We start from the raw sequence: 25,714 nt of genomic DNA on the forward strand, positions 1-25,714 counted from the left end.
ATTTTTAGACTTCAATTAAAAAAAAAAATTAGGTTAGCTATATTCCTAACAGGAGAAGCTGGTCATGCATTCGAGCCAAAATAACTCAAAGAAAAAGAGTTACATCCATAAAGGGCAAAACTATATCATCAGTTTCAACAGGAGCTAAGGTGTATTATTCTCAGGATCCATTAACTCAGTCTCTAGAGAGGGTGCTTTCCAGTTTTTGTACGCGAATGAACTATTTAGGTCCATTCAAATATAATGGACCTTAATTTTTACATTAAAATTGTAAGTAAATGAAGCTGTTTAATTTTTGAGACAAGATATTGTATTATTTTATTTGTTAATTCCTCTGGATTCTAGTCTTTTATAAGTTCACTTCTTGAATTCATAGACTCCTAGAGTGGAAAGGATTGAAAATGACCTGGAAGAACCTCTAGCTCCAATGCCCCTGCCACAGGCAGGAACGCTTTCCTCTAGAACAGGTTGCTCAACGCCCCATCCAATCTGGCCTTGAAGTAGATTTCTTTCAGTATGTATGCTAAATAATTGCTTGGATTTATGGATTTCATACTTTGTATTAACTGCTATTAATGGTGTATTGTCTCGCCGCTAAGACAAAGCTTATTTCTTCGAGACAATAGCAGAAGGGTTCTGTCTTCTGAACAGCAGTCCTTTTGTTTGTAGCTTATTAATAGCTCTTCAGCCAGTTATGAGTTTTGCAAGTAATGTCTGCAAGGGAAATGACAGTAACTCAGACCCAGATCTGACATGAATCTTCTGGGCTCTCCTAGAAAGATACAACACTCATTATTCAAAGCACAGAGCTTCTCATTGTCCCCAGGCAGACAGTGGAAAAGCATGGGAGGTCAGGAAGTGCATGCAAAACAGGTCATGATTGCTGTCCTACTTTTTATCTTGCTGTTGAAAGATTCACTTTTGACATCTTAAAGGCATTGCTCATGCAACCTCTCCCCTCCTTTTGATTTGCACATCACTTGATGTCAGCTAGTCTTTGCTTATTAGGTAAAGGGGGCAGATGTTTATTCACTACAATAGCAGCTATACAGTCAGGCTCAGGACCTGTCACAAACACAGTAAGTTCTATATTTGGGCTTGCACTGATTAAAAAACCTGTAGTGCCACAAGACAAATGTCAATGACAGTGGCCTTGAAGGCTGATCTTATTTTTTATGGGAAGTGAACAGTGTTATCAAAGCCATCAGCTGTGGAAGAGTCATTTTTTACAGACAACCTTGATATCATTGAAAGGAATAATATGAAGAGAACATAGTAAAGTACTGCCAGAAATGACTCTTCACCCTCCCCAAGACAATTATTTTAAGTGCTATAAGGAGTGGAAATAGCTCATTATTTTAAGTGTCTTGAATTGCTTTCCATCCCTCCCAGTTCTACCAGGAAAATATTTAACATGGAATAAATACAGTGACATCAATTGTCTTTCTGTTGTGAGCTTTTAATAACTTCACTAATACTTATGGGTAGGTAGCAAGGGGTAAAAAATACTAAAATTCCTAGGCCGATTAATTTCCTTTCTAGATTGACAAAGCACACCAAAACTCTAGCTTATTCCCAACTTGGTTACATACAATTTTCATCTGAATACTTTCACTTTCCCCTTATTAAGTATAAACAAAGTAATGGCAATCACCAGTGTCCATTAAGGTCAAGCAAAATATCATTCTCTGTCAGTGGTGCTCTTTGGTTTTGCAGGAAGTGGGGATCTATTCCATCCAGCTGTGCACCGGAACCTGGGCTAGCTCGATTTGCTCCGGTGGAGTGGCAAGTGTAGGGAACTGCCCCAGCGGGGGTAAAGCCAAAAGCAGAACTTAGAGCTAGCAGTGCTTTACACAGAGAGACAGTGTTCCTCTGCAGCAGGGCAGGGGCTGGGTAAACAAGACAGAGGAAACTCTCTAGTTGTGAAGTTCCAACCAGTTTTTTGGACTTAGAGGGGTCAGGACACAGAGAGCCTCGAGCACTTATGTGCACAGGGTTTTAGGCTACAGCAGAACAAGGGGTGGACATAAGCTGACAACTAATAAGGTGGCACTAGAGGCAGAACTGAAGTGCAGAAACCAGCTAGGATAGGGGGAGGAGGGAAGTCTCTCTTGGGAATTGGTCCAAGTGGAGAGCAGTGGGAAATGTTCTGGAAGAAGGGGCAGGGTTGCCTTGATAGGCAGGGAAGGGTCTGGAACAAAGGGAGGGGGTACTTTGAGGGACAGAGGGAAGGGAGGGTACAATTCAGGAAAAAAACAACTCGGGAAAAGCATGGGGGCATAACAGAATGAACCATTTAACAGTAACTTAATTAAATAAACATGAACCACAAAAATACCAAATATAAGTAAACGTGCAGCACACCTCCAACCTCATCAGCTCCATCCTTCCCCGTGGTTCTGCTCCTTCCAGCCAGCAAGTTCAAGCAGGATAGTCTGTGGATCTGTTCCAGTAACCCCCAGTAACTTCCAGTAACCAATTTTGCATGTTAATCTGAACCTTGGTCCTTGATCCCTAGTCCTAATGGAAAGCCCTAAATCAAGCTCAGCCATTCTATCTGCCATTTAGTGTATGGGTGGCTCTAGCAGTGTTGTTTGCTCTGAAGCCAAAGAAACAAAATGTAAATTTAGCATGTGGGATGTTTTCAGCTGGTAAACCTGATTTTGACTGCCAAAACAGCAGACCAGGCCTTGATGGTTTGAAACCTAATCTCATAGCAAACCATGCCATTAGCTTAGTTATAGGCTTTTATAATTTGATTTATTTATTTTCATATTGATTTGATTTAATATTTTCTCTTTGGACAGTCAATTTTAATCCATATTAGCAAATCAGTTCCTCCCATATTCTATACTGTAGCACATACCTCTCTACAAAGCACACATGTAGTCTTGAAAACTTTTTCTCTTCAGAAAAGTAACTCTTGCTGCATGTCTTCTCTACTGGAACAAGTATTAATCCCAATGCTATCACTAAGTTAACCCATTGATTTTCTATAAAACTAGGTAAAATGTGGATGAAGACTTCCAAACCAGTAATAATACTGTGCACAATTACTGAAGTTTGCATTAAGTCTCTAGTGCAGCTCAAGCCAGTAATCTTCATTTCCTGGAGTCCCCTACCAGTGTCCACCCCCATACCTCTGAGCAGATATAGCTAGATTTAAATCCAGCTGGATTTAGACCATCAGCAGTAATCTGCAATTACATGCACAGGCAGTGTGATATCATCCCCACTGCTTTGCTTTAGCTGATGGTGCTTACATGGCCTAGACCTAAAATTATGTCATTAACAAAAGGCACTGTGAGCATTAAATTCCAGGGCAGCCCCTACAGAGTCCAACTTTCCAACTCCAGTTGATGGCTTTCTACTGAACTGAAATGGTTTATCTATAGCTTGCTTTAGTTAAACAGGTAAAGATATTAACAGCCTCTGATGACAGCAGAGACTGTAACCTGAATCACCTAACCTGGTATTTCCTGATCCTAACTAAACTTTACCTAACTTAGGAGAAGAGGCGAATTGCAGCCTTAGGAGGTGACTAAGCCTAAAGATCAGGTTTGAGTTCAGGCTCAGGTTAATTGCAGCCAGATGGTGCTGCAACATTGCAACAGTTGATACAATTTTTTTCCAGGTGGCTTAGGGTCTTAAATAAAGTGAGATATTTCAAGCCTACTTTTGTTGTCTTTGGGATAGCCTTAAATGCAGTTATTGAAGGATCTCCTGACACCAACCTTTCAGATACCTGATCTTCTCCATCTTACGTTTGTTTCTGTGATAACCTGTATCTAGGAAGGTGGTGTCTGAGAGTACTAATTTTAGATGGAAGGACACCATGCTTAGCCATAGGTGTGTAAGAATGTGTAAGCCCAAATTCTACTTAGGAATTTAAATTATTTTTCTCCTTTGAATAGAAGTTACCCTCTGCACTTCCTGAAAAGAGGTCCCAGCACACGGTTGATGCCAATAAATGGCCTGGGGCAGAGAAATGTGAAGGTTATACAAGCTGGCTTTATGTACTGTTTAGACATAAGGAAAGTCTTTTGTCTTAGACACTAATAGCATCTTCCTTATACAATGATAAAACAATTTTAAAAAACTAAATCTTTAGGGAACTGTCTATTCACTTAATACTTGGTGATGTCAAGCAAATGGTCAAGAAAGCATTTGGCTTTTTGATGCCGCGCCCCGGTCGCAGGAGAAGGGAGCGGCACTGGTGGCGAGCGAGCCCCGAGCCCGCTTTCCCCTCGGCGCGTGTTACGAGCGGCCGCTCCCCGCCTCAGCCACCGGCAGGCACAGGGCGGCGGCTCGGCCGTCGGCTGCGGTTCTTTACCGACAGAAGCGGCCGATAAGAGTGGACCCACGTCGAGGGAGAGAGGCAAAGGAAAGAGGGAAGGACACTTTGCTTGCGTCTCCAAGCAGTCTTTATTCTTCCGCGTGCAGAAGGGCTGTGGCGCAGGGTGATACAGTGTATCGGCTCGAAGTAAAGGCAAGGCAAAAGGCGCGAAGTAGGGAGAAACAGTGGCTTTTAAGGGGGGGCTGCCCCCAAGGGGGGACAGCCTAACAACAAATCAAGGGCTAGATAGGAGGAGTATGGAGTGGATATGTGTAAACATAAAACCAATAGGGAAGGGGAGACTGCATACATAATGTGCCAGTGAATGAAGGAAAATGTCATAACTGACAGGGAAGCTTCCAGATAAATGGCTGTAGCAAACAATGACAGACAAGCTGCAGGGGCAGGATTTAGAAGATAGACAGGAAAGGGTCTGGAAATAAGGGAGGTTTACCCCAGGATTGACACCGGGAAAGGCGGGAAAGCAGGTGGAAAAACAACTTCGGGGAGAGACTGTTAGGAAAACAGAATAGGGGTGAATAGGGACAAACCATTACAATTATACTAAACAATTTCTTAAACATAAACTTCAAAATCCCACTACTATGGCTTTTGAGGCCCCAAAGTGTTACTCTGAAATTCTGTTTTATTTTAAAAATCAGTCTTTGTTCTATAGACCTTTCTCACTGAATTAAGTGCAAATCCAGAACAAAATGTGGTACCTCATTGACTAGTTTTATGGTGTGACAGATGTCTTTCCAGCCCCTGGTTCGTATGGAGGAAGCTAAGCTGCAGTCATAATCTTGGTGGTATCTTGGTCTCAACTCCCCCAGACGCTGGAGGAGACATGTCTACACATACCGTCTATCATGTGCTCATCTCTCGGGGACTATCACCAGTGCATCCCACAGGTGGCTACAAGTGAAATTCCAATGTCACCAGCATCTGGTTATAGATGATAAAAATTTCCCTCTTCGGACTCTGCATACTTGGAATATCAACAAAATGTTATTTGAAAATTACTGGGCTCCATTTCCTTCTCTGTCTGGAAGGTGATTGAGAAACCAGAAACTGTGCTGAACACAGGGGCTGAAGTTGATCTACTTGTTAATAGCTGTACAAAAGGATTCAGAGGGCCTGGAGGTTCCCAGGCTGTGTCCCTGAAAGCAGTCTTTGACAAAATAGCTGTGCAGGCTGCTACATCCAGCTCCTGGGGAAGACTCCTGAACATCCAGTGTTGTTCTGCCTGTCTGCCTTCTCCTGGGGTTGTAGGAGAGGTTACTGCCTGCAAAAAGGGGTGATAATAAGAGGCTGTTTTTCAGTTTGGATTTGTGCCTTTTGAGAAATTTAATGGAAGGCAAAACACATTATTTTTTGCATAAAACACTCTTTACTATCCTGAAAAGAAGGCTGTGCTAGAATAATATTGCAAGAGCTACTTCAACAGGAAGGTCCATGCAAGAGGGAAAAAAAACTATAGCTGTTTAAATACAGGCAAGTACCACAACAGAGTACTCATTCATCCTTTTTTAAACATAATCCAAAAACTTGATTAAAACAAGCAATACTCATTTAGGTTTTAGTTCTCATTTCTCTTTGTGGCTTCCCTTCCCTCAAGCTTTCTTAATAGCATGTTTTCGTTTTTTTCCTTTTTTTTTCTTTTTGTTCCTTTTGTTTGGATTTTTTTTGTTTGTTTGTTTGTTTTCCATATTTTTTCATGGTTGGCAAAACATTTAATGTTGTACTTTGGATGGAAATTTTCAAGTCAAAACTTTGGATGAAAATGTTTTTTTCTCAGAAGATGAAATTTCCTCTCAAATAGGTGAAGTTCATCCACATTCAGAGGGCCTGCTTTCAGTCAGATGGAATGCCAGCTATCCCAAGTCCATTGAAGATACAGACTGTGAAAAGACATCATGCACAAAGATAAATTTCTGCCTGAAGGAAATTTCCCCCAGAAGTAATTACTATCTTCTTCTCTCCATTGTTTAGGGAGTTCTCCTTACCTGTCCATCTCTCTGTTACTAACAGTAACTTTGTGCAGATTTCCAACGTACAGGCTGGGGATAGGTTTGAAAGCAAACCCTTCACTGTTCCTGTTATCTGACCCATTAGCCTCAGTGCTGCTGAGCTGCACCTAAACAAAGGCTGCGAGATGAGGCAGAACAAGAGGGAAAAAGCAGTAAAGCTTAAAAAAAAAAAAAAAAAAAAAAACCCACCAGTAAAATCAGGTGAACTACTGGTCACCAGCCAGTCAGGCCTAGGTAGCCCCTGTAGCCGTACATGGCAAACGTCAAAGCTAAGGCTCCTTCTCTATGGGATGTAAAATTATAGAATCACAGAAAATGCAACCCCTGAGGATGATATAGGACATAACCCTGAGATGTTAAGATTCACAGAATTCATTCCAGATATCCACTATTGGTTGATTACCAAGAACAATGTTTGAACTCTGCTTTCCATGTCATTATCCTTCATTGTCTGTCATTTTGCCTTATCTTATCTTCCATAGCTAAGAGAATAGACTTATTTTTCTGATCACTTCCCTAACACCCGAGGGAAAAGAGCCATAATTAACATTTATGACTATTTTCCTCTGAGTCAGAAATAGTTTTGGGGTAATTTTGAACAGAATACGCATTTTCTGTGTGTGGGAAGCTCTTTTCTCTGACCCCAAATCTCCACTACTAGAAAAGATAAGTAAAATTCACCTTTTTTTAGACAACACATATGCTTATGGTCATATTAAATGCAATTTCTTAGTAGCTGTTAGCGAGACTGCTGTTTTCCCCCATTTAAATTAAAAAATAAGAAGTATGGATGATCCCTGTCATTCAAAGTCCAACTGAAACCAGCATCTTTGCCATTGATTATAGACATAATTATTCAATCAATTATTCAGTCAATGCTATTTAATTCTATTTCATTATTTGTATTCAACTATACTGCTCATACTGAGAAGTATTCTTATATATTGTATATATTTGTATAAAGTGTTACAAGAGCATAAAATTCTGCTTGGAGGCCTTGGATGCAATGTTATTTTTTGGAAGGTTTTCTGATTTAGAGTCTTTGTTTGGTTTTTTTTTTTTTGTTTTGTTTTTTTTTTTTTTTTTTGTTTTTTTTTTTTTTTTTTTTTGTTTTGTTTTGTTTTTTGTTTTGTTTTTTTTTTTTTTTGTAGTAGTAGTGGTATATTATCTGTTCGAGAGAGAAATATTATCTTCCTGCAAACTACAAGCTTAACACCCTGAGTCCATTTCAGCTACAACACAACTTTCAGTTTCTATACAAACACTTTATCAATCTCTCTTCTCCCTTGAAGTTTTTTTTATTAGGAGAAAATCTCTTCAACGTAAGGTCTTTTATCTATATCAGTAGTTTTCTCTGAAATTTTCTGAACTGAAGCAAGATAAACTTAACATCAGTGGTAAACAGACAGGTTGAATGGCCAACTTATAAATTCTTTTAGGCAGTCATCCAATCCCTAGGTCAGCCTCAAATTAAGGTTGGTAGATTCTACAGCATTGGTTACGTCTTCCTTTGCAGATTTTTTAGCTTCAGGCAAGAACCATGGGTCCCTCTTGTACTAAACCAGGGGCATGGACTTAGCAAGGTACCAGTCTTAATTCTGGAAGAGCTGTTATGAATTATAAAATCTAAATCCATTCTTGGCTGATTGCCAAAGGTCTTGAAGTCATTTGCTATGTGCATGAAAACTTAATGTACTGTAAAATTACTGTTTAGACCCTGTCCTTTGCCTCCAGCATTTGAGGGGTGAAGAGGGAACAGAGATGCACATAATTGGAATTGGAAATGCCTTATCTAAGCATACTCTGGGTATTAAGGGTGGGTTTGGGCGGATGACACAAAACCATGCACAATATATTCTATGTTTAATAATCTACACATAAATCAGTCCAATGTTTATTTTTGTTGAAATTGTGCTAATTTAATTCTCTTCAGTGAGCACCAAGAAGCAAATATTATGAATGTGATCTCTCTTTCACTTCACCTGGACAAAGCATTTGCTAAAGCCAGCACTTTCATTCTGAACTGGAGGTTAAATGAGATATTGAGTTAAAATTTCATTTCTATAGAGGAGATCCATACATTTTGTTTCAAATTAACATTTTGAATCTGAACATCTCAGTTTTACTCAGGCTCCCTTGCCAGATTACTCTTGATTGTCAAATATTTAGCTGATAGGCGTGTTTTGAACACTAAAAATATTAAAGTGGCAATCAGAATACACTTTGGCAATAAATCTTGTTTTGGAAGTAATTCTAATTGTCTGTCAATAAAGCTATTATTAATAAGAGTTGCTTAACCCTCCCACACATAGATGAGGGGAGACTTCTGGAAATGTTTCTCTAAGTTATAAAAGTAGTATGGCTTTGTTGGCTGTATGTTGGGCTTCTCTTTGGCGGCTTTTCTGACAGGGGAAACTCTCTTGGAGTAGTTTTCTGTTAGGAAAAGGAGATGTACAGGATTTTTTTGGTCTTTAGCTTTTTGTTTTATCATTATTTTATCAAAACTTTAGTACATTGTTTGTACTAGATTTTGTATGTAGGAAAACAGCACAAAAATGGCTAACAATTTTGTGTTACAAGGTTTTTTAAGTTTAATTAAAAACTAAGTTGTTTAATTAAGAAGTGACACTTAGATTATTTTCTTTTTTAACTTAATAACTGACTTTTAAAATTTGTAATGTGGATTTTTTCACTCAATTATAAGATACTACTTAAACTTAGGAAGAAAAAAAACCACTTTATACTTTCTATCTTGTTTCTATCTACAACATACTAAAAATCTTAAAACTTAAATTCTCACCTAAGTGACATACTATACTACTTTTTATAACTTATTTCACACTTTTGTGGTCTCTAGCTTATTTTGAGGCTTTGGAAGCTTTCTCTATGAATGTGAGTCAAAGACAGTGTTTCTCTGGGAGTCAGAACCTCTTAGGGCAGACAGAGAAATATTCCCTTGCCTTGGATTTCCATAAAGTAGTTCAGCTTTATGCCCAAAGCAAATTTTTACAAAAGTTATTATTTTACTACCCACCATTAAGAGGAAGTTAACTGACAGCCTAATCACCTAGCAGCTTCCACTAAATTCTTTAATCTACCTTTGAAAGTATTTTCTTTCATGTAGAAATACAACATGCAAGCCTGTTTGCAATACTTGCTTTCCTTACTGGAAAAGTTTGAATGTGGGAATACAAATTCTTCTTACTGGAATCTGGGGGAAGAGAGGAGATATAATTGCTGTGCTGTTTTGCTCCCTCTCATCTTTCTTCAAATTTCAAGTTCAAAGTATTTTGCAGGTTATCATTGTGCCTCTGTATGTTCTCTTCCAGTATTGTCCTAAGGTGGAAGACCATCCACTTAGTACATTTTTGTGCATCAAATCTCTTTTGAAAGAACTAAATAAGGCTTATTCAATCTTCATAATTCTGCTACAGGAACTAGCCCTGTAGCCCTGGTATATCTTTCAGTAATATGTCACTACCTCTCCTCTCACTAATTCTCTTCCCAGTCCACATACTTCCTCTTTTAATTCCTAATTTTTCAGGCTTTAACACATGGCATTTTATGAAGCCCTCAGAGTCAATATAATTCCTAAATAAAATCTTTGGTTTATCTTACCAAAGAAAGGTATTAAGCTGGCTAGCATGGTCTAACTTTGATAAATCTGCCGTGTTAGATCCAAATTGTATTTCCATGGCTTGTTTTGAAGACTGTCTGCTATTGAGTCTAATTTAATAAGTTTGTATTTGCACAGAATATTTTTACTTTCCATCCCTCACAAAATACTTCTACTGTCAATTGCACAATATGCCAGGTGACCTGATAAAATTATTCAGACACCTTACAGATGAACTTAGAATTTTGTAAGTAGTCTTTAGGCTCTTGGATGAAAATTACCTTCTGTCTTGATGCAGATGTATTGTTTAGTTCCTGTCTTGGTAGGCAGTTTCTATCTATCATTCCATTAGCTTTTAACTCTTTCTGTTCAAGAAGCATTGTTCATGTTACAAAAAACAGAGATAGAATATCATTGACATAGGAAAATGTGTCTTTGTCATGCTAATCTTGACTCTGCATTTATTGCATTTTCCTATACATAGTTAAAGAATGTTTTCAATATTTCCTTTCCAAGGCCAAATGCAGCTTTGGCAGCCTTCTTTTTGTCTCTAAAATTAATGAACTTAATTCCTTTTCTGTCTTGAGTATACTCAAAACCTATATTAATTTAATGTTGTCCAGAGAGAACCCAAATTACTGTTTCACTATTTGAATTCCCTACTAATCTACTAATTTGGTTTTCGGTAAAAGAAATAAATTTTGAAAACCAAACTTAGGGAGCTAAGAAGGCAAATTAATGTAAAATTCATTAATATCCCCTCTGGTAGAGGATTAGAAGCCTAAATTGTTTGTGTGTTTGGTTGGTTTTTGTGCTTTTGTTTTGTGATACAGTCACTGCAATATAAGTCCAAAGAATAATAATATGGTATATAATAAGACAAGCAATTATTTGTGGGAAGAGGATCTATCAGCAATTATATCCTGGGTTTTTTTTTTCCCTTTAGCATCATTATCAGTATTTATTCAGTAATCCCAAATTTTATACAAGTTTCACAATTCTAATTTGTTTGAGAGTTCCTGCCTGACAAATATTTGAAGAACTATACTTGTATCCAAATCTGAGACTCCTTTCACTTTTTCCTTAATGGTGCCAACTTTTTGCTATTTATATCACAGTTCCTTTTGGTCATCACTTCACCATGAACTTAGCTCTGTGTTCTCATCATTTCCAGGTATATAATTTCCAGGTATACTTTACACTTGCTTTATAAAACCTTTGTATTTATAAACCTTTGGGAGAATAATAGGGAGGAAAAGTCATGATGGGAAATGATGCTATGTGCTTCATATTGCTGCACCTAGGACTTCTCAGTTAGTATTTTTTTCCCACATTTTCCGTTCCTCTCTTCTTGTGACCTTTCCTACTTGTTTTTGTCTCCATATAAAAAGGTAATGTCTACAATTATGACAATCTATTTTCTGTTTTTTATTTATTTTCCTTAATTTTTTAATATGCTGGCCATCTCAGATTTCAAATCCAAGCTATTTTTTCCCCATTGTATTAGTTCAGGAGCAAGAACCAGGCAGCTTCAATGAATGGCAGGAACTTCTCCACACCCTGACATAGTTCAAGTACTATAAGCAAATAGTGACCAAAGGAAGAACTTATGAGACTATTATCAAGAATGGGTCAAGCACACAGTTCTCCCCTTTTCTTCCTTCTCTAATTCCTGGGCGTACTGTCCCTTTTGTTTTATCTCTGCCATGAAAATTAACTTTGCTTCTTTCGTTTAGATGTGGCAGCTGTAACTAGCAGGCAGTTGTCTTCAATCTCTGACCCTCAAGACTTGTGCCCTCCTCAAAGCATGAGTGTATGCTTTTACTTTAAAGACTGAACAGCTTTAATAACTAACATCGTCTTCTCAAAATCTGATTTTGCCTTGACATTTTCCTTCTCCTGTCAAGCTTCTGTATGTTTTTTTCATCCATTGAAATAAAATAACTTCAGAAAGGAGACTCTATTTTTTCTCAGATTATAAATGAGTCAAATGAGTCACAGAGGTAAAAATGTGCAAGCTAAGAACATCCATCAGGTCAGTAACAGCTAAGAATAAAATCCAGGTCTCTTGACCCCAATCCAAACTATGTTGGATCACCCTGCTTTAATCCACTGAAATCAGTACAGTGGATGACTTCTTAAGTTGCTAGTCAGTACGAGAAAGAATGGCAGGAAAAGGCATTTAAGTTGGAACATAAGCTGCTGCTTGCATATGTGAAATACCTGTTTCTAATTATCTGTGCCATAGGTACTAGAGGTGGACTTTTTCCTTCTCAGTTATGTGTGTAAATTTTTGTTGCTCTCCATAACTCATGCTTGGTAAAGTGGGTTGAGATAATAACCCATCTTTCCACTTGTCTAACCAAGAGTACTTGTCTTCCCATTTGCATCATTCTTAATGTATCTCCTTGCAACTGAGTGTGTGTGCCCTGAGCACACCTGGAACCCACTGAAACCCCTGAGGTTATCATGGCATGTGACCCTTACTTCTGCCTAGTAACTTAGTGTCTAAGAGGGCTGCCTCAGACTGAAGGAGCTCAGTCCAAGTCACTTGCCGTTTCTGTGAAGTTTGGCTTAGACAGAAAGAGAGACAAGGGACATCTTGATGCAACATTCAGTTAAAATTGAGTGCATTCAATAGCCTGAAACCAGGAACATCCCTGTTGTCAGCTAATGACTGCTAAATTAGATTCAATAACACATCACAGGAAGACTATCTTCTGATGTATTGGTACCTAGGTAGATGACAGAGATGAGGTGAGGCTTGAATCCAGATTCCTGAAGCCCTACCTCAGGCTGTAAAGGCAGGTGTCGGTTTGTTGCTCTCCCGCTGGCTTATGTTGAATTGATTCCACAACCGCTGCTTAAGGGTATTTTCCCAAGTCTCTTCTACAGCTAAATGCCTAGGGCCTTCTTTCAAAGTACAAGAGTGGGTTTAAATTCCAGCATGAGAGAACTGAAGCAAAATCTCTCATTGCTGGGGAGAATGCGCTGCAGTGGGGATAGTGGGAGAGAGGGAGTGTCAAAAATAGAAATAAAAATTAAGCAAAGGCTGCTGCTAGCTGTCCTGTTAACCGGATGCTCTTGCAGGCAGCTGTGTTTGAACACGTGTTTGAAGTTTCCAAATACTGGAGCGGTTTTGACAATGAATCTCTTTTTACAGATCCACTTAAAAGCAGCAATTGGTTCATAACTATATTTTGTGAATAAAGTTGGATTTCAAATATACCCTTCTCCTCAGAATTCCATTTTCACTTTCTGTCTGGCATGATGACTATTTTGAAACACATTCTACTCATCTAGCCAAGCTGTTTACTTGTATTTCGTATTCTCCTTCTGTCCTGTTCTAGATTTGACCTTTTCACAAAAGTACCTCATAAAAGAATTCTGGGTACAAAGGCTGGATGAAGTCAGATGACATTGGCTATTGGCAAGTTAACTAATGTTTGCCAGATTTAACAGAAATATGCATGGAAAAGACTTGCAAGTGACCCTTGAAAGATTCTGTTATAATCAACATAGAATTAGCATTGCAAAGAGGTCTTATTGATGCCTAGGTGTGATGAAATTGGAAATGAAACCTGAAGGAAACATACTGAGACAGATGACGGTTTATGCTCTTTATTTTAAAGCAGGTGGATGACCACCATTTATGAAATAAAGCAAAAAGATCCCCAGTTTCAGTCAGATGCAAAAAAGTGCCATCTCTTCAAACAACAGACTGGCTTGGTGTTGGTATGCCATCATAATCATCTGAGTAGTGCTGATACTGGTCAGTAAGAAGAGGCTGATGCAACTCATCTTTATTTTTCTTGACACGTACGATACATGCAGCAGCAGCAAAGATAATTGCAACAAGAACCAGTGCAGTCACTATTGCAATAGTTATCATCTCTGTGACATGGAGAGCCCGACCTAAAAGAAGGAAAGCAAAAAGCAAATATATGAAAAGCAAAGTCAAGTCATATGGATAAATATCTGAAGTTCATACTGGAACTCAGCATTTGTCATTATTCACTGAGTTGGGGAGTAGAATTAATTCAAATTTTATTTGATAATTCTTGTTCAAAAATGATTTAGTCTATCTTGCTTCGCTCTAAATCTGTTCTGGACCTTTCTTCTGCCACCTTGTTTGTGAGGATTTGCATTCTCTCTAGTGAGTTAATGAATATTTGACATAGGAATGACGACATTCTGTAAGGTTAAGATGGAAATGAAAACTTCTCCTAAAATCATGGTGGGTACTGGGAACTTCATGGTGGAACAGTCTCTGACCAGTAGCTATACCAAATCCCAAACAAATATCTGGAAAGTAAGGCAGGAAAGGAGACAAAGGCTTTACAAAGACAGCAAATATTGTTGGTGAAATTTGAATAAATTTCAAGAGACAAAGATATGAAGGAAAAAAAGGAGAGGAAGTGTCTAGGCTGCACAGTTTACCTGGCCACTCGACTTCATAGCTGTATCCCAGGTTTTCTGGTGCAGTAACAAACATTTCATTATTGGTTACTGGAGGCCAGAAAGGCACCATGTTGTACTGTCGGTTATGTCCAATAGGGGCATTCTCCAGTGGGTATGTTGAGATATCTATATTTGAAAGTCAAATCATATTTCTGTAAATAAATTCAAAATAAATTGCACTACTTCATTTTTTTTTCCAACTCAGGGTTTTGAGTATCCCAGAATTCTTTTTCAGTTGTTCTAGAAGGATTTGTTTCCTGGTGTAGCAGATATAAAGTAGAGTATGCTGTCCAAAACCAAGCCAAATAATGTTATCTCTGGTTTTGAACAGAAATCACCAGTAAATTTTTAAAATTTTTGCCTGTTTTGGGCTTTTTGTTTCTTTTCACTTGGAAAAGAAGAAATATGGCAAAGATGTTTTTCTACATTCTTGCTTTGCCTGATTGCAGCAGAGATGAACAGGAGGGCAGTTGATGTAAATTCCAGTGAATTTTTTTTGTAACATTATGCTAAATCAGAAGGAAGTCAGCTGAAATAAAAACCAAAACAAAACAGAAAATCCCCAGACCAAACCAAATCAAACCAGCAGCAACAACAACAAAACACAAAACATAACAGAAAGAAAATACTTTGTGGTAAGATGATGCCAAACCTTGTGATAGATCATGTAAGAACCACAAGGGGATACAATTGCTCTCTGAGAGCTGTGTGAGAAAATTCAATTATGCAGGTTGTGGAAGCTGCACAAAGAAGTCTCAGTTGTGCAGCAACAGCTGTCTTCTGTAGAAGAAGGAAGAGGAGTATAGATTATCCTAAGAGAATAAAGTTGCTGCATTGTGCAGAGGAATACAGTTGCTGCATGATGCATACATATAAGGGTTAGATTGAATTCTCCCCTAGTCCATTGATAAGTCTCTCCTTCCTTCTTTAGTTTTTCTTTTTTTTCATTCATTCCTTTCAAATCCTTCCTTCTGTTGTTCCTTTCTCCCTCTTTTCACTTTCTCTTGTATTACCTTTTACTGTTATTTTTGGAATTAAAAAAGCAAGGGCAGAAGTGGTAACTATCCTTTAGAAGTATATACAGATGGTTATTGAATGCTGGTAGTAATAACAAAGGTGGTGAATTTAAATGTTTATGGCATCTGTTCTTCCTTTGACAAGAAGAAAATAGTTATTTACTCCACACAACAGTGGGATGTCCTTCCAGGGTTACAGTGTCTTTGCTCTATGGAGACAGTGTATTCCCACATACTGTTCTCTTGAATTGTGCCTGCTGTGTCTGACCAGATCCCTTCACAGAGAGTGATCTGCAATTGGATGTCAGTGGGGTGAGGAAGAGAGCTTGCTTGTTACTACTTTGTCTTTGTTAACTATACTAACTCCTGAAATTCCAATTCTCTCTCCTAAATTTAGGGGCATCTTGCTGTCCCACAAGAAGGAGTTGAGTTTTTGTGACTACAAAGACTAACAACCACCCATTCTGCCTCTATCCATGAGAACATCTTACCTGCAGAATGCCGTCTCAGCCACTCATCAAAAAGAGCATCTGTAAATGTGTGCAGGAGGACAAAAATGGGGTCATTTGGTGATAAATGAGTTTGCCCTCCTGTCCCATTCAAAAATAGATGAGCCAAATTATGAAGACTTCTAACTGCTGGGTCATATTTTCCTGAAGGATCACTGTACCCTGAATATGCAAAAAAAAAAAAAAAAAAAAAAAAAAAAAAAAGATTTTGTTTGGAAGCTGCAGTCTCAGATTAATACTTTTTTTTTCTTTTTCCTCTGAAATGCTTTCATGTTGTTATGTTGTTTTGCTTAATACAAATGTGTAGCTAATTCTCTACCTACTGACATTTGGGAAATGTTCCTGGAATGCATAATTTTCAGATTAAAATAGCCTTTATTAAAGAATGCTGGGAATGTGCACTGCAAAGCTGCTGAGTTCTACCACAGAAATGGCCAAAATAACATCATAGCATGAAAACAGAGGTATATATTTAGGCCCTATATATCTTTCACTATACTAAAATAGTTGCATGAATTTTCTATTTGCTTACTAAAGCAGGTGTATCTTGACATTTATTCTAATGAGCTAGCTGTTAAGTTTCCATACATCACTTCCATGTATATTGGGAGCATATATTGGAAAGCTTCACATGCTCTGATAATGTTTATTTTTTCAGTGAATATAGAGTGTAGCTTTGCTTGTGCCCAAAACCTCATAACCTTCAAGTCAGGTGTTAGAATCTGAAGCATCATGAACACTCCTCCTGTGTTCAAGCTTTGGACAATTGTTCCAGGGAGGGATTCATAAAGATAATTTTTTAAAGCCATGTTGAACACCTAGGTATTGATAGGCAGCAATTTGAACTGTCACTTTTTAATATTTTCCTGCTAAAAACTCTGTTTTATTAAGGTATAGAAGAAGTTGTTAGGATGCTGTTTGAACAGTATAAATCAAACCTTTAGGCTCTTTACTCTGTTGGGTGTGGGGATGTGGGGGTGTGTTCTGGTGCACTTTCAAAAGTGCAAAGTGTTCTTATGGAAGAACAGAGTTTTATGTCCCAAAGAGTAGGGCTAGCATGTCTAGCAGTAAATTCTGTACCCAGACCTCAATTACTATTTCAATACCATTACACTAAGTGCTACTAAAGCTTTCAATTTATTTTCATTTCTTTTATTTGTTTTAATTCAGATACAAGAATAACTGCTAGAAGCCCTTGTTTGCTTTATTTAGGGATGCAGAGGCATCAATCCACAGGCAAGGACTGTGTTTTCAACAAAGGCAACTTACTATGTGCCAAGGACCTGAAGTTAGTTTCTACTTAGTATAGCATCAGCAGACTCTTGAGACTTTTATGCATTTTAAGAGACATAAGCTATAGCTGTAAAGTAATTTACCTAGAGCTTATTTCCGCTAATACTTAATGCTAAGAACAATGTGTTCTTCTTGTCCAATAGCCTGTCTCAAAACTCATACTTCCAACAGGAAAATGTGGCTAGTCTGCTCCCTGACTTATTTGGAGTTGTTCCAGGTCTTTTTATTTGCCATGTTTACCTTCTACTGTGTTACGGAAACTGTCTGTTGAGTTGGAATAGAAAGGAGGAGTGTCAAATACACCAACTTCCAAACACTGGGCAACATCCTCAGGCTCTGGGAGACGCTGTACCATAGGTCGTGCTACATTTCCAGCAGGATTTCTACGGATGGGACCACCCTCAGTACCTGGAAATGGAGAGAAGAGAGGAAACAAGATAGGTGGCAGAACAGTAGGCCACAGAATGAATCACTCTCATGACTTAACCATGGAGGAAAAAATCCCTCACAAATAACATTTACACTGAGTAAACTGATCAGTTCCTTATGTTGGGCAAAGAATCCTCATGGGGCTCTGTGTTCTCGATTCTTGGCTCCAGGATGTAAAAAGTCATCTAGAAGCTTCGTACTGAAGTTTGTTGTTCTCTAAATGATTCAGGAAAAATTTATACAGACTTTCAATGTGATTTCCTGAGGAGACCTAGGCCAAGGTTTTTGAGGATGTCCTGATAGAGTAGCTGGAGAAAAGATTATGTAAATGACCAATCCAATATTGGGGGATTCCTATTTTTTTTCCCCATACTTCCATGATGATGCTTATATGAAGAAATTTACTGGTATTTTAAAAATTATTTTAATTTGGGTAATTATGTTAGAATCTGGTATTATTCACATTCGAAACATGGCGCACATAGTCATTATGGGGATTTGTTGGATTTTCTCATTTTAGTAGCAGAATGGCATGAAGGTGATAAGTGGAGTAGTCAGAAGAAAAGTTAAGCTTCAGTTAAGAAATAACACTGCCAGATTTAATTATTTATGGTGCAAGGGATGGATTGGTACTGCATAAGAAGGGAAGGCAAAGCATTTAATCTTCCTTCTGCTACAAGCTCCTGATAGTATGTATTATCTCAACAGACTGATGAAACATGGATCAAGAATATTCAAAAACCACTTTAAGACCTTTCGGCTGGAAAATGTCACTGCAATGTAACGTATTATATTTATTTATTATAAAGAGAATTTTCTCTCCAGATATCTACCATCATTAAAACTTACTGTTACAGATGGTTCCCAAGGTTTCATAATCGTCTACATTTTCACATAGCACTCGCCACTGAGAGAAGATTGAATTCTGGCTTATAAGAGAGACATCAAAATTGCTTCTAGCTCCCATCAAGTCATCTGAGCAGATATCACATGTATTTTGTCCTGTTGCAAAGTTCCAGTAGGGCAGGCCAAAAGTGGGGTCCTGTAGCATGTTCTAAACCACATAAATATGGTGTTACTATGTGTTTGACACAGACAGCTATAATATTTACTGCTAGAAGAATGCTAAAAAACAGCAAAATACATCATAGTAAAAGTCAGAATCCTGCCTTATAGAAGAGAAGAACTCTATGTAAAATTCATGTAGAAGCTTTTGGTAGTTTTTCACATTGATACCTTTGTTCAGCAGAACAGATAGTTGTACTACTGAACTGAATCATGGATCTCCCCCACTAATAAGACAGTACCTCTCCCACAAAACCATATTGTGAGTAGAAAGAAACATAAATTAACACTGAGACCGCATTTTCTAGATATTTTTAATGGTCTGTCAGCAAGAACAGTCTTTGTAGTGCACACAGTAACTAGGTCAACTGTGGAACTGAAGGAAATGTAAAGAATAAGGGTACCAGCTTTTCCAATTGGCATTGTTTGGTTCTAGTATGGGTTAGAGTTGAACAGTTGTGGAGTTAGTGAGACAAAATTACTTTGACTAATGATCAAGTCTACTGACATAAATAGGAATATGTATTAAATCACAGACAGATAGAACTTCTCAGAGCTTTCACTTAGAGAAATGCTGCTGATGACAAATGTGTGTCTTGGAAGGGAGTTTGTGCCTCAGCCTGACATAAAGCAATTAAAGCTAGTGGAAACACTGAAGTGATTTCAGACACTATTCCTGACCTTGAAAACTTAATTTTTGCTTTTTTTTAGGAAGGATGATGGTTCATAAAATACTATACACATTTTGTGAATAGGTCCACATAAGAGAAGGAAAAAAAGAGAATCATTGATTTATGGAATAGGATATAGCAAAACACTAATTTTTCTAACCAGTTACACAAATTAAATGTGATTCTGAATTCCTAAGCCATCTCTGTTATCACTTTCTTCAGAGTTTCTGCTCATTAACATTTGGTTAATGTTATTCAAGAAAAATGGCTGTGAGATTTAAAAACACCACTGAAAATAACATTGTTGGTCCAATAAAATGTCTTACATCTAGAATACATCTTTTTTTTAAAGAGATTTTTATGGAAATTTTACATTTTCTATTTCTCTGATTAAAATATTATATTTAACATCTCATAAAAGTGACAGTCTGAAGCTTAAATGTACTCTATGAAATTTCATATGCCAAATGAGTTACTGAAATTGAAGCAGAATAATTTCAACATGTAGGGAAAGCTGCTATCATTTTTACCTATTTTAATATGGATTGAAGTTCTTTAACTCTACAAAACAGCATGAATACCACCAAACATTTACAGGAACTTCACCTGCATGTCTCTTTCAAGCTGCAATAGATGGTATCTATGCCACGTGACAAAAGCTGGTCCCTCATGAGAGAAATCAACTCCTCCAAAACTCTGCTGCCCCACACCAAGGAAAGTCTTCCTGACAGAATAATAATGAGACCAGACAAAGTAGTTATAAATGGAGATATTTTCGAACTGAGGTGTGTTGCCATCTGGTCCAAAAATTTCTTCACGTCTTCGTGTGGCAATAACGATGTCAGGATGGACTGTCACCTTGGCTTGGTGTAAGGCATTCACAAAGCGATTCCTTTCTTCTGCATTTAGATCCAAAAGATTCCTTCTGACTGTGATAACACAGAAGAAGCAAGTTACCAAAGTAATACACACTGAAGTCTGATCTCAGAGAACTCATTTATTGTGTTCCTAATAATTCTGGCTAAGTCCCTTTTTCTTCAAGTATTCACCCTTTTTTATTGGGGAAACTCACTGAGCATAAATAGATAATGTTATTTATTTTCACAAAATCTAAAATAGATTAAAATAAAGCTCCAATCCTTGCAATTTTAGTACTTTTAGGAGTACTGTTACAGATTGTCTTTCCATCCTGCTAGACAAAAGACAATGACAGTTCTTTGTCGTACAAACCTTTCAGAACTTCATCCAATATACTTAAGGTTTTCTGTGGTAGTACTCTACAAGAAATAAGCACTATAAACCAGTTTATAATAATTGGAAACTCTTTGTTTGGCAATTTAATGAAGAATTAATTTTTTTATTCTTGAACCATTTTAGGAAAAATGGTAGATTCACCAGTGAATTATTATGAATTTCACAGAATACAGTATCACTTTAATCTGAGATTATCTCTTATTTTATCACTTTAACCTGACATTATTAACAATTGCCACATATTAGTCCTTTTTAGCAGTATATCTCAAAATAATGAAAAAATGCCATTGTCCACATGTAGACAGTGAAGCAAGGAAGAATACTGACTTGTTGAAATAGCAGTGTTTCAGCAAGAAGAACTGAGTTCAGATCACCTCTGTCCTTCTTCACGTGGTCTGAGAAAATCTCTAAGTTTAGACTAAGATAAAGATAGAATTCCTCACAATTGTTATTCAATATTTATTTATTGTCATTACTAAAGATACTGTAAAAATCCATAACTCATTGTCCAAATTAGTGGTTGATTCTGTTGATATAAGAAGCAACAGATCTTCAACATGAATCTATATGAAGAATAAAAGTGAATTATGTTTCACTAAAAAATTGATTCAGTGAGGGATATTTTAGCTTCTGGGAAATTTAAATAAAATCTTTCCTGAAACATGAATTTTATCCAAAGACTGTGTATCCTGAAACATATTTTTTTGTTTTGCAGAACTGAACTGACATGAACTGAACCTCATCACTGAAGTGATGGGGTTTTGTTTTTGTTGTTTTTTTGGTTGCTTGCTTGGCTGGTTGATTTATGGTATTTTTTGCAAGTAGAGAACTATAATTGTCCATCTAATTTAGATTTACATAGGCATCTTAACATTTTCATTTTTAAAGTATATGCCTGAACCACAATAAAAAATTGTGACTATTATTAGAGTTAGTCATGAACTGAGAAGATACGAAGACACCAAACTGCATTTTATAGTAATTTAGTATGGATGTACCAACAGTAATCATTACTGTTCTGTAATCAAGTACCAACAGTAATTATTTCTAAAATCTGAGCAGATGGGGCCTATGGGTCTATGAATAAGCAAAAGAGGTAACCTCAAAGTGGAAACTTAGAGCATAATGGGAAACTAATTTACACTTTTTAACTCATGTTAACTGATGTTATCATGCATGATGTATCTGATTTATTTGGCATTTTAATGCATTGTAAAGGATTTAATGTGAGAAAAGTAAAAAGTGCTCTTGTACATTCTAGAAAATCACCTAAAACTGCTGTTTACTTGTCTCTAGTTTTACATTAACTTTGTGAGTAACATTTATCTCTTGATTATTCTTCAGAGTTGTTATCATTGTAAAATAGAGTAGGCCAGAATATCAGAGAGTGCAGTCTGGTTTAGCACAACCAATTCACAAGTAATACTTTATGCTTTCTAGTTTAGTTCTTGAAGCTGAAAGAATGAAAAAAACAAATCAAAGATCTTTTCCATAGCCATCAGTAAGTTGTTATTAAGGAATTGTTATTAAAATTTTGATTAGGTAAGCGGTCCTTTGTTAACCCTTTCTGGGACATGCTCTTTCATGGAATATCCATGGAATGTTCCCTTATCTGGTGAAAATGTCAATGCTGATTTCTGTTTCTTCAGAAAGAAACACTGCATATTTGTGCTAGAGATCTCTTGTTTAACATATCAGCAGAACCCATTGCTTATTTTGGGAGATTATGGAGTTTACAGGATTTCAGTAACATCTTTGAAGTTAAAAGTGTATAAGTTTAAAAATAAAGATTGAAATCTTGTCCGTTCAGATGGTTTTCAGATGAGAACAAGGATCTGTCCCCAGGCCTGTTTGTCTTTTTAAATTTACCTATAATATTCAATATTTTTCCAGTCCTGCAAGGATTTCATATCCGTTAAAAAAAAAATTTAAAGAACTGTTTAGTGATATGCTGGACTTAACTGAAACTGGAGTACTGAAGAAGGGCTTACCACACCCTGGACTGATTCATTTGAACTGTCCACAGTCATGACTAATGTTCTTAAAGATACTGACAGCAGCAGGGACAGCAAAAATATACCAGACCAGGTACATAGTTTAAAATTGTATTAAGGGACTTTGAATGAAAAGAACTGCTAAAATAGTTAAAATAGTCACAAGGTATTAAACATATTGAGGTACATATTATTCCTAGACATGCTCATAAACACATGTACATGCCCATATACATTGTTTTACTCTTAAATCCAAATAGTACCTTTTTTTTCAATATAGATGCTGTATTCTTTACTGGACTTTGATACATTGACTACAGGTTTCTTTTCTTCCTTTTAATGGATAGTAGAGTGTAAGTGATTTATGCACATGCTCAACAGCTCCTCTAGCACCTGCCTTAATAACTCCTTTATCAACATACTAAAATGCTAAATAAATATAATGGACATTTTATACCCTAAAGAGAACAAATCCACTAGGCACATTTAGAAGCAAGCACTGACAATGAGCAATTTCCATGTCATAGTTCTGATGTTCTTACCTATGTTGATCTGTTGGCTGCAGGTAGGTCCAGTCCAACCAGGCCGACAAAACCCGCAGTTATAGCCAGAGAAGTTCCCATTGCAGCGGCAGGTCTGGTTGAAGAAGCGGATGGGCCATTGCTCACGGTCATCCCGCCCATCATGGATGTACTGGGGGCCGTGGGGCCGCGAGTCGACAGTCACCTGCACGCACCGGCCCCTTCCCGTAGACACACCACACCGGTCAGTACCGGGCCCAAACACAGGGAAATAGTCTGGGCAACACATGCCGCTCCTCAGGGACTCAACAGTAGCGCACTGTCGAGGGAACTGAGCTCCAGCTTGGCCCAACATGGTAAGAAGCAGTAGCAGGGAAAGGTAGAGCAGCATGGGGATCTGCATGACAGGGGGTCAAGCAGAGCCGGCTTGTTCCCAGAGCTGGCTGTCCACACACACCTCCTCTCCTGTGATGGAACACCCAGTTCCCTCTATGGAGAGAGAAAGAAAGCAAGAGAGAAAGCAGAATAAAAACAAGTGATACAAATCTCTGGGCTACCCTTTTCACCCCAGAAAATTCCTTCTGTCTCTACCTGAAAAGGCAAACAACTCTGACCACAGACACTAATGTTCTTCTCATTATCTGCACGAAATATAGCAACTAAGTAGATCTATATTTGCTCATTAACTTCTAAATTCTTCCAAAATGTTCATTCACGTTTTACACTTGCCAGACACATTTGCTTCACTAGCACCAAGTTCTAAAACCTAAGGCAGCAGTTTTCTGAAACTTTTTTTTCACCCCTCCTTCCCTCCCCCAATTCATGCCTTTTCTGCATTTAACTAGTATATCTTGTTCTCCCCTCTGTTTTCTTGCTGTTCTCCAGTGCCAGCTCCAACATAAACTGAAGCTATACTTCATCCATATTACCTGTTTTCTCTTTGTGGTACCTCTCCACTTCTGAAAGAAATCTTGTTCTATCTCTGCATGCCCTATGACTATCTAACCAGAAATAAGCACGGCTAATTTCTCTCCTGGTTCAGTCTGCCTGCTAATCCTTCTTGTACCAACACAGTATGGCTTTGCCTCACCCTCCTTCCTCTCTTAATCCCCTTTCTACTTCAGTGCATTTCTCTGGACTTTAAGTACTTGAACAGCACATGATTTCTTTCATGCTTATCTCCTTGTGATTTTACAAGTTTTAGCAAAGGTCAGAGACAAATACTTGAATTCAAAACTGAACAAATGTGAAGTTGGGATTTTGTTTGTTGTGGTTTTTTGTTTTTTTTTTTTTTCTTTTAATCACTTGCAAAGAAAGGCTCATTTGAAAACAGACAAAGAACAGTGGGGAAAATCACATTTAATAGACACTTAGAAAAAGTTCTTAAGATGGCATTTTCAAGATCAGGCTGAAGTAAGTGACTAAGCAATGTTATTTATAAAATGAAATTGTCCCATTTTTAAACTTATACCTTTCAGTTTAAAGGTATAAGTTTAAAACTTTTACCTTTCAATTTAACAATTTATATAATACTAAAATAAAAAGACAATGATCATATTGGAATTTAATGAAATACTAAATTTTGAGCAGGTGCTATGAAAGGTAATGAAAGAAATTGACAAATCTCTTAAATAAAAAAAAATGCTTCTTTAATCACTGCAAGGATGATTTCTCCTGTACAAAAAATGACCTTATACAAGTTATTACTCTCTTTCTTAGCTTTTAATGAGGATGGATTTCAGTGAGGTGGAGATATGTCAAGTGGGGTGAAAATATGTCAAGAAACATCTTAACTGGTATCAAGACAAAACATTAACAAGTTTTCTAGGAAAAGGTTCAATCACACTGTAACTGACATCAAGCAGGAAATGGATTACCTACTCTTTCTGCTTCCTTCCCTGTATGCAAGTCCTAATGTGAGAGGGCACCCAATTCTGGCAGAAAAAATAAACAGTTCTTTTGTGCACTTATTCTTGCCAACCAGCCATGCACCAGAACAGTGAACCTTGCCCTCTGTGCCTTGTATAACCCAACATACTTACTTCAGGGTAGGACCTAGAGTTTTAGTACACTTCTCTGTCTCTTTAATTCATTCTCCATTTGCAGACAGTAATATTTCCTCATCCTCAAATGAACCTCTTTTCTATTCTGACTTCCACTTCATTCTCCATTTTAGCCTATATTCTCTTTTTTTACTAGTTTATCCTACTTCTTTCCAAACTTAAACCTTTTCTCTTTGAACATGTCCATTGGGACTCATGTGACACATTTCACTGTTTTCACATCAGAAGGCAAACCAGACCTGGTAAAAAAACTCTTGAGATTTTATCTGAAAAGAACTTAAAGTTCAAAGAAGAAGCATACAGGTTTTAGCCATGAATATTTAGGAAATACAGCAAGTTCATAATAAACTTAAAAGGGATAAATACTGCTCCTTAAACAAAGCCCCAGTAAAACAGAGCAAACAGATCTACTGTCTGGGGTTTCCTGGCATCATAAAACTTCCCCTTATAATGATG

The 25,714-nt window shown here is 37.4% G+C and overlaps 1 protein-coding gene across 1 annotated transcript; it reads right to left on the minus strand.

Moving 5' to 3' along the window:
- Positions 1–13,587: 13,587 nt before the first annotated feature.
- Positions 13,588–24,280, minus strand: TYRP1 (tyrosinase related protein 1). The gene is made up of 8 exons (XM_053931654.1): positions 24,125–24,280; positions 23,217–23,684; positions 20,033–20,355; positions 18,540–18,744; positions 17,502–17,669; positions 15,951–16,130; positions 14,423–14,569; positions 13,588–13,897 (listed from the first exon to the last, which is right to left on the minus strand). Exons 2-8 carry the CDS (start codon positions 23,596–23,598, stop codon positions 13,692–13,694), a joined length of 1,611 nt encoding a protein of 536 aa, XP_053787629.1. The 5' UTR covers positions 23,599–23,684; positions 24,125–24,280; the 3' UTR covers positions 13,588–13,691.
- Positions 24,281–25,714: the final 1,434 nt, after the last annotated feature.

The sequence above is a fragment of the Vidua chalybeata genome, chromosome Z, assembly GCF_026979565.1.
Source record: "Vidua chalybeata isolate OUT-0048 chromosome Z, bVidCha1 merged haplotype, whole genome shotgun sequence".
Classification (NCBI taxonomy): Eukaryota; Metazoa; Chordata; class Aves; order Passeriformes; family Viduidae; genus Vidua; species Vidua chalybeata.

Excerpts from the sequence above, each read along its gene's own strand:
- TYRP1 (XM_053931654.1), bottom strand. The coding sequence starts at position 23,598 with ATGCAGATCCCCATGCTGCTCTACCTTTCCCTGCTACTGCTTCTTACC. Across the intron at positions 18,745-20,032 it reads AGCTTGAAAGAGACATGCAG|AACATGCTACAGGACCCCAC; the intron begins GTGAAGTTCCTG and ends TATGTGGTTTAG. Across the intron at positions 17,670-18,539 it reads CTTGGGAACCATCTGTAACA|GTACTGAGGGTGGTCCCATC; the intron begins GTAAGTTTTAAT and ends CTCCATTTCCAG.